General features: G+C 45.3%; 1 protein-coding gene across 2 annotated transcripts in view; it reads left to right on the plus strand.

Moving 5' to 3' along the window:
* The first annotated feature begins 1,799 nt into the window (after positions 1-1,799).
* The window catches only part of ABHD16A (abhydrolase domain containing 16A, phospholipase), a 16,898-nt gene continuing 9,114 nt past the window's right edge, over positions 1,800-9,583 (plus strand). For both annotated transcript variants that reach the window (XM_017522371.2, XM_037736330.1), the window contains exons 1-5: positions 1,800-2,098; positions 3,112-3,168; positions 3,906-3,972; positions 4,218-4,304; positions 7,669-7,754. In XM_017522371.2, coding sequence (XP_017377860.1) covers positions 1,967-2,098; positions 3,112-3,168; positions 3,906-3,972; positions 4,218-4,304; positions 7,669-7,754 — 429 coding nt within the window. In that variant the 5' untranslated portion in view covers positions 1,800-1,966. The remainder of the gene's footprint in view (positions 2,099-3,111; positions 3,169-3,905; positions 3,973-4,217; positions 4,305-7,668; positions 7,755-9,583) is intronic.

Below are 9,583 nucleotides of genomic sequence, written 5' to 3' on the forward strand. Positions count from 1 at the left end.
AGAGAGAGAGAGAAAAGAATACTCCATTTCAGTCAGAGATCTATGCTATGTAACCACTATTCTGAATTTTCTCTTTCTTCTCCATTTGCTTTATCATTAAATTTTATGTGTTTTTGAATCTAATATAATGGTACGTATTCTTCTGCGACTTTCTATTTTCACTCAGCATCATGGTTTTGAGATTCAGTTCATGCATAAGAGTATTATTTTCTTTTTACAAGTATTCCACGTATCTTACCATGCTGAATTTTTTTTTTTTTTTTTTTTTTTTTTTTTTTTTTTTTTTTTTTTTTTTTTTTTTTTTTTTTTTTTTTTTCAGAGTTTCGCTCTCATTACCCAGGCTGGAGTGCAATGGTGCGATCTCAGCTCACCACACCCTCCAATCCTGCCTTCAAGCAATTCTGTCTCAGACTCCCAAGTAGCTGGGATTACAGGTGTAAGCTACCATGCCCAGCTAATTTTTGTATTTTTAGTAGAGACAGCGTTTCTCCATGATGGTCAGGCTGGTCTCAAACTCCTGACTTCAGGTGATCCACCTGCCTTGGCCTCCCAAAATGCTGTGATTACAGGCATGAGCCACCGTCCGCGCCCGGCCAATGCTGAATTTTCATATTTAGGACTATGGTGTAGCTTTCTATTTATTGAAAATCTTTTTGTTTACTTCTTTCTTTCTTCTTTTTTTTTTTTTTTTTTTTTAACCGGAAGAGTGCTAATAACGATTCTTTGAACTATGAAGAACATTCCTCATCTAAAATTTTTTTTTTAAATAAAAAATAAGCCTACAGCACCCAGTATTCCCAGGCGGTCTCCCATCCAAGCACTAACCAGGCCTGACCCTGCTTAGCTTCCAAGATCAGACAAGATACCTTTCTTTTTTTTACTTTCTATTATTATTTTGAGACAGGGTCTGGCTCTGTCACCCAGGTTGGAGTGCGTGGCGCTATCTCAACTCTTGGGCTCAAGCAACCCACCTCGGCCTCCCTAGTAGCTGGTACTGCAGGTGCACACCACCACACCCCGCTGGGCCTTTTTTTTTTTTTTCCCCCGCCTTGGTGTTTTGTGTAGAGATCAGGTCTCACTATGTTGCCTGGGCTGGAACTCCTGGACGCAAGCAATTCTCCTTCGGCCACCGAAAGTGTTGGAATAACAGGCGTGAGCCACCGTGCTGGGCCAGTTTACATTTATTTATTTCTTCTTCTTCCTCCTTCATCTTTTTTTTGTTTGTTTGTTTACATTTATTTATTTATTTAGAGACAGAGTTTTGCTCTGTCGCCAAGGCTGGAGTGCAGTAGCACGATATTGGCTCACTGCAACCTTCGCCTCCCGGGTTCAAGAGATTCTCGTGCCTCGCCCTCCCGAGTAGCTGGGATTACAGGCGCGCGCCAACCACGCCCGGCTAATTATTGTACTTTTAGTAAATAAAAATACAAAAACATGGTTTTATCATATTGGCCAGGCTGGTCTCGAAGTACTGGCCTCAAGTGATCCACCCGCTTCGGCCTTCCAAAGTGCTGGGATTACAGGCATGAGCCGTCGCGACGGGCCAGTTTACCTTTCAACAATTTTTTATAGTTTTCTTCATAAAATCTTGCATTTCTTGTACTAGATATATTCCTAGACATCTTATCTTTTCTATTACTCTTGTCAAGTGCTTTTAATCTCATTCTTTGTTTCTGCTGTCGCTCTAGAGTCTGCCAATGAGACAGAAAAAAATTATTGAACTATGCCTAATAATTTTCTAATTCTCCGCGTTCCAAAATCTTCCGCTAATTTAGGACCGCTGCTGTACCCGTAGCCCCAACTGCGCGAAACTCTTCTCAGGAAGCGCTGAAAATGTCGCGATTCGCTCGGAGGCGGAGCCAGTACGAGCTGACGTCAAGGGCACACAACACCTCAAAAGGCAGTCGAGGGCGGGGCAGGCAGGGGGGGACCTGCTGCTGGAGGAGCAGCGGCCCGAGCCGGGGCCATGGCGAAGCTCCTGAGCTGCGTCCTAGGCCCTCGGCTCTACAAAATCTACCGGGAGAGGGACTCCGAAAGGGCCCCGGCTAGCGTCCCCGAGACGCCAACGGCAGTCACTGCCCCCCATTCCAGCTCCTGGGTGAGTCGAGTTCCCCCCCGCCGAAGAACGTGGTACAGTCCAAACCCTTTACGGCCTTTGCTCCCTAGAAGTGCCCATGAGGGGAAATAAGGGGAGTCTGCTTGTCAAGCCAGTTGTCCGCAAAGTGTGCGCTCTGTGTGCTTCCTGGGTTAAAGTCGCGCCTACGCACTGGCCGCCTCCTTTCTTTTTCGCTCTTTACCGCTTTCTCATTCCGACTACCACTCCTTGCTCTTTCCTTTCCGCATCCCCCCACCCTGTCTGTCGTGGTTCGTGCTGGTCCTAGTTGAGTCTTAAGTCCTGGAAGAGACACTGCGTGGACTGGGGAGCCAGTGAATTTTGCCGTCAAACTCCCCAATTCTCTCTTCCTCAGTGCCTCTTCGTGCCTCCCCCCGCTCCGTTTTTATCTTCCCTTTACCCTGGCCTTGAATTTCAGAATGACTTTTACAGATCATGTATCCCCCGGTCCTCCCCCTAACCCCCGCCCAACCTAGCCTGGAGACCCCAGAGTCATTGTATTCTGGAGAGCTGGCGAGTGGTGGTAGGCTGTTCTAAATATTCTCTTCCTTTTTTTCAGTTATCTCACATTGTGTTACTGTCTCCTACAAACTGCCCGCTCCTACCCACATTCTCTTCTTAGTCAACTACTCTTATTTCTGATGCTTTTCTTTCCCACTTAGGATTGTCGTGGTGTCTTTCCTTTCTTCTCTAACCCTTCTCCCCATATGCACGTGCCTGCAATCCATTTGAAACTGATCTGTGGAAAGGAGCAAAAATCGTCCAATGCTGCTTTCACTTTTGCTTCCAAATCCAGCTCCCTGTGTTCCCATGATCAGGGTTGGGAAATCAGGTTCAGGTTGAGGGTGAGGAAGAGGGGTTTCTGTGGGGGCCAGGGATGTCTCAAGAGAGATAGTCAATGAGGCTAGAACTGGAGGACAAGCAGCAGGGCTTCTGAAAGGGAAGGGGAAAGACCTGCCAATGGGCAGGGTCCTTAAGGAGGCCATCTGTTTTGGCAGGATACGTACTATCAGCCCCGTGCCCTGGAGAAACATGCTGACAGCATCCTGGCACTGGTATGTCTACCCTGGCATCTGGGACTCTCTGCATCTTTCAGACCCACCTATCCTCTTGAACTTAGCCCTCCTGGGAGCAGCAGCGCACCTGGGGTGGGGGATGCTCTGGGCTCTGCAACAGACCTCTCCAACACAGACACACACACACTGTAAGTGGGCATATGTGGCACTCCCCTTTGGCATGTAGCATTGCTTTCTCTGAGGCAGCCTGAGCCGTGAGGAAAACATGTTTACTCTTGGGACCATCTTCAGGTGCTAAGTCCTGCAGTTCCCCAGTGACCTGTCCTCCCTGGCAACTAACCTCTTTGGCTGCAGGGACAGCTGTTCTTTCTGGCACAGTTCCTATGGTGATGTTTGCGCATCTCTTGGGGACCAGGCCAGGGGCTGTCCTGATCAGGGCCAATTGAAAAGGCTTGATTAACTTGAGTAGACAGAGAGACTGGCCTTTAAATGTGGTGGAATTATGTCTGGAGATGGAAGACGTAATTCTTCCATAATTCCAGAGGAAGAGAATAGAGCCTGTACCTAGTTTTCCCAGCCTCTCCATTACACTGACACACTACTTTTCAACAAATATCTAGCACCTACTGTGTGCATGGTGTCGTACACCAAATACTCTATATGATATCCCTCAGGTTGTCCATCTTGCTCAGAAGTGTAGGCCTGGAATGGCAAGGGTGTGTGTGTGTGTGTGTGTGTGTGTGTATTGACTGCCTGTCCCTGTCTCTCTGCTGCAGGCTTCAGTATTCTGGTCCATCTCTTATTACTCCTCTCCCTTCGCCTTCTTCTACTTGTACAGGAAAGGTCAGTGTGGTTTCAAAGGTGGTGGGGCAGCAAATGGGCATATTTTTGGCAGATGAGCCAGCTCCCTAAAGAGGAGAGGGGACCTGTGAGGATGGCTTGGCTTCCCTCTTCCATCAGGCATCTTCTTCCTCTTAGGGTATGGCTGTTCCAAAGAGGGAGTGTGGGGTGGAGGTTGGGGCTGAACTGGGAAGAGGAGCTGAGGGGCATTGTGGAGAGGGTCTCACATTGTCCCTCTCCCTTCCCAGGTTACTTGAGTTTGTCCAAAGTGGTGCCGTTTTCTCACTATGCTGGGACATTGCTGCTACTTCTGGCAGGTGTGGCCTGCCTCCGAGGTAGGTAGAGAGGAAACTTGGTTTGAATCTATCTGTCACTGTCACTGTCACTGGGTAAATATTAAGTACCTTCTGCAAATACAGTTTAGTGATGGGCCCTGAGAGGGAATCACTAAAGAGAGAATAGTTTAAGGCATGATCTTTTCCTCAAAAGACTTGGGTAATAAATATGACAAAATAACAAAAAAGTTTGCTGTTACCTTTTTTTTTTTTTTTTTTTTTTTTTTTTTTTTTTGTTTTTTTTTTATTTTTTTGTACAGATAGGGTCTCACCATCTAGCCCAAGATGGTCTGAAACTCCTGAGCTCAAAGTGATCCTCCTACTTCAGCTTCCCCAAAGTACTGGGATTATAGATGTGAGCCACCATGCATGTCTGCTATTATCTAGAAAAGATGCATATACCCTACAACAATTCTATATATGTATACACACTAGGGAAACTCTTGCACATGTATAAACAATATATATGTACAAGAATACAGCATACAACACTATTTGTAATAATCCTACACTGGAAACAACTCCAGTGGCTATCAATAGGATGGATAAAATATGTTCTGTGCAATAGCCATGCAACAGAACACTATATAGTAATGCAAATAAACTATAGCTATGTTCAACAATGCAGATGAAGCTGGGTGCAGTGGCTCATGCCTGTAATCCTAGCAGTTTGGTAGGGTAAGGTGGGCAGATCACCAAAGGTCAGGAGTTCGAGACCAGCCTGTCCAACATGGTGAAACTCCATCTCTACTAAACGTACAAAAAAAATTAGCCAGGTGTGGTGGCGGGTACCCATAATCCCAGCTATTTGGGAGGCTGAGCCAATAGAATTGGTTGAACCCAGGAGGCAGAGGTTGCAGTGAGCCAAGATTATGCCACTGCACTCCATCCTGGGCAACAGAGCAAGACTCCATCTCAGAAAAAAATGAATAAAATAAAATACAAAAAAATTAGCTGGGCAGGGTGGTACATGCCTGTAGTTTTAGCTGCTTGGGAGGCTAAGGCATGAGAGTTCCTTGAACCTGGGGGGCAGAGGTTGCAGTGAGCCAAGATAGCACCACTGCACTCCAGCCTGGGTGACAAAGCAAGACTCTGTCTCCAGAAAAACAAAAGTAAGGCAGATTAATTTCTCAAATGTTGTGTTAAATAGAAGAAGCTAACCACAAAATATTGTATGCAGTATGTTTTCATTTATGTAAAATTCAAAAGGGATGCACATGTTTGAAGCAGAACACTAAAGACAACAAGGGCTTGGTTTTCTTGAAAGTCAAGTGATTACCGGGGTGGGGGAGTACAGAATGGTGGAGATTCCTGCTGAGAGGTGGCTATGTTCCCTTTGTTGACCTAGGTGATAGTCACATGAATGTTTGCTTTGTATTTTTTAAACTGAATATATGTTTTATGTACGTACATTATATCTCACAATTTAAAAAAATAAAGAGGCAGAGCAGATCACCAAGCCCTAGTGGGTGCATTTGATGACAATCAGGTGACGAGGGATTCTTGAGCATGGGGATAGTGGGGTAGGGGCTGGATGGCCGCAGTTGGGTCCAGGACCTTCTGCCTGAGGTGTTCTGACCCCTAATCTCTGCAGGGCTCCCTCCTCAGAGAGGCCTTCCCTGACCACCCTGTCTGAAAGTAGCTCGCACTACTCAGTCTTGTCTTATTTTATTTTATTTATTTTTAATTTAGAAAAACAGAAAAAATTAGCTGTGCATGGTGGCAGGTGCTTGTAATCCCAGCTACTCAGGAGGTGGCGCCAGAAAATCACTTGAACTTGGGAGGCAGAGGTTGCAGTGAGCCGGGATCGCGCCATTGCACTCCAGCCTGGGCAACAAGAACAAAACTCTGGCTCAAAAAAAAAAAAAAAAAAAAAAAAAAAAAAAAAAAAAAAAAAAAAGGAAAAGTAAAGAAAAAATACATAAGTCCAGAGAACAAAACATTTTTAATTTTTTTGATATAGTTTTGTGATTTTTAAAAATATATATTTTTGTGATATTTGCTTTAAATGCTTTCTGTCAGCAAAATACTGAAGCACTACAGTTAGGGTTGGAGTTCCCATTGGGATCCTTTCAGTGCCATCTTCCTCTTTCCTCAGAAGTAATAATTGTCATTTGGTGTGGGTGTTTTTTCTGGCACATACTTTCATACTTTTATGAAACATATTTCTCAAGTCTAAGCTGCCATCAATTGTAAAATGAATACTAATTTCAGAGTTTTCAAGGGTTAAAACATATGCATCTTAGAATCTTTTTTTCTTTGTTTTTTTTTTTTTTAACTCCCAGTTTATGAGTGGAGCATCTTAGAGTCTGTGAAATATGGTATCTATAAACAATATGTCTTGTTCATTTTACATTTTGGAATAAATGTTATCACTGCATACAAATCATTCTGCAGCACACTTAAGTCTCTCATCATCTCGTTTTGGGGAACTACCATTGATGGCACAGAGTTCTGGTTCATTCTTGTATTTTCTTTGTAGAACTCATTCCTCTCTGAAATGTTCTTGTGTATTGCCTTCTCCTGGCTCTACCTTACCGCAACCAGAATGCCAGCTCTCTGAGAGCCAGGAGCTGTGTATCTCATTTCCTGCTGAGTCTCCTGTGTATAGTACAGTGCCTGCTTGGCACACGACACCTGCCAGGTCAGTGAGGAGAGAAGTTAGGGCTTGAGATGCCTCAGCAGTGAAAGGAGAGTGGACGCAATCACTGAGTGTTTGAAGACAAAAGAGCGAGTCAGGACTGAGTTGCTTCTGATTCAGACAGGAAAGCAGAAAGGAGGCAGGAGAGGAACTGTTCAGGAACTGGAAGGAATCAAGGATGGGCCGAGGAAGGAGAGGCAGGAGGATTCTTGAGGGACAGGGAGAATGCTGAGTGGTACAGTCGGAGAGAATGAGGATGGAAGAGTCAGGGGTTCAGTGAGGAAGTAATTATGGACAGGTGTCAGAGACTATGAAGCCAGACGGCAAGGGGCTAGAATATACAGAAGAGAGGCAGAAAGCAAGCATTGGAAAAGAGCAGCAGTGAAAAATAGAGAAATTTAATTTTCACAGGGGAGAACAGTAGGATTATATGTTAGTGTTTAAAGAGTAAGGAAAATGAACATTCTGGAAGATGGTAGGTTAGGGATCATCAATAAAGACATAAGCTGCAGAAGCTAGGGAGAAGCATCCTATAGCCAGTTGCTGGATATGGAGGATGGGGGTTGGCTGAGGTCTATTTCTCTACATCCTATGCCCTCAGTTCCTTTTTCTTTCACTTCTCCTTCCAGGGCCTTCTCTAGCCCATCTTCAATTCTTTTCCTAAAACCTAGATATTCTGTTTCCCAGTTTTCCTAGCACTGTTTCCTGTCCCTTCTCTACCAGGCATTGGCCGCTGGACCAACCCCCAATACCGGCAGTTCATCACCATCTTGGAAGCAACACATCGGAACCAGTCTTCAGAAAACAAGGTGAGAGGCTCTAGGAAAAGTGCCATATAGGTACCTGATAGCAGCTTCCTCAGTTGTCCCTCAGAGCACCAAGCACTGGCTTCTGCAGGAAGAGGAGGTGTGTTTTACCACCCACCACACTGGGTGTTTGCTTGCACACTGCAATAACCCTTCTCCCCTCCATTAGTGAACTGTCCATCTGAGGAATTTTTCCTCCCTACCACTTCTAATGGAATATTCTGCTAGAACGATCTTCCCCCTCTCTCACCTGCAAGAACTGGCTAAATGTAGCAACATTTCACAATGTTTCTTTTCTTTCTTTTTTTTTTTTTTTCCTTTTTGAAATGGAGTTTTGCTCTTGTTGCCCAGGCTGGAGTGCAATGGTGCGATCTTGGCTCACTGCAACCTCCGCCTCCCAGGTTCAAGCAATTCTCCTGTCTCAGCCTCCTGAGTAGCTGGGATTACAGGTGCCTACCACTGTGCCCAGCTAATTATTGGCATTTTTAGTAGAGATGGGGTTTCACCATGTTGGCCAGGCTGGTCTCGAACTCCTGACCTCTGGTGATCCGTCCGCCTCCATCTCCCATACTGCTGGGATTATAGGTGTAAGCCACTGTGCCCGGCCCACAGTATTTCTTTTTTTTTTTTTTTGAGACAAAGTTTCACTTTTGTTGCCCAGGCTAGAATGCAGTGGCATGATTTCAACTCACTGCAACCTCCGCCTCCTGGGTTCAAACAATTCTCCTGCCTCAGCCTCCCAAGTAGCTGGGATTATAGGCATGCGCCACCACACCCAGCTAATTTTTATATTTTTAGTAGAGATAGGGTTTCACCATGTTGGTCAAGCTGGTCTTGAACTCCTGACCTCAGAATCACTTGGGCCTGGGACTTGCAGTGAGCTATGATTGTACCAACTGCACTCCACCCTGGGCGACAGCATGAGGGTGATCCACCTGCCTTGGCCTTCCAAAGTGCTGGGATTACAGGTGTGAGCTGCCACACCTGGCCTATAGGGTTTCTTAGAAGGTAGTTTTCTCTGTATCACAGCATCTTGGTTCTATACAGCATCTTGGTTCTATAAATGTTTATTTTTGTTGTATGTATTTAATACCATGCTAGCCTTGTTTATGGATGGGACAAGATGGACAGGTATGTCCACTCCTGTGCCTGGGAGTACAACATGGTGCCAGGAGGGAGAAAAGCTAGGGCTCAGTGTCTTGGACGCTGTGCCAGGCTGGCTGATGCTAGACTGTGATTATCTTTGAGGATGGGCTTTGGGGCCCCATAAAGCTCTTTCCTGTTATGGGGGGTTTCTGGGATCAAACAGCTATGATCACTATCATCACACTCCTGGCTACTGCACACTATTTATGGAGCTGTGTAATGATGCCCTCTGTACGACGCTGCTGGCTGAGGCATTTGTCTGATCCTCACAACAGCTGAGTGAGGTGGCATTGTTACCCTCATTTGTGAATCTGAGGAAACAGAGGCAAAAAGAGGTTAAGTGACCCATTTGGAGCCATAGAGCAAGAAAGTGGCTAAGTCCAGATTTGAGAGCAGGTCTGAGCAAAGCCTGTCTGAGATTCGCTTTTATTCATCTTGTTTTGTTTTGCATTTACCTTTTTGTATAATTTTTCTATTGCTCTCTCTTAGTCATTTTGAAATGTAAAAAAATTTCTGCACAGAAAATAAAAAACAACACTCAAAATAGAATGCTGGGAGCTCAGGGGATGGGGGACGAATACAGTCAAGTATTAAGACACAGCTCCCGGCCGGGCGCGGTGGCTCAAGCCTGTAATCCCAGCACTTTGGGAGGCCGAGGCGGGTGGATCACGAGGTCAAGAGATCGA

Source organism: Cebus imitator, unplaced genomic scaffold, assembly GCF_001604975.1.
Source record: "Cebus imitator isolate Cc_AM_T3 unplaced genomic scaffold, Cebus_imitator-1.0 Scaffold24, whole genome shotgun sequence".
Lineage (NCBI taxonomy): Eukaryota > Metazoa > Chordata > Mammalia > Primates > Cebidae > Cebus > Cebus imitator.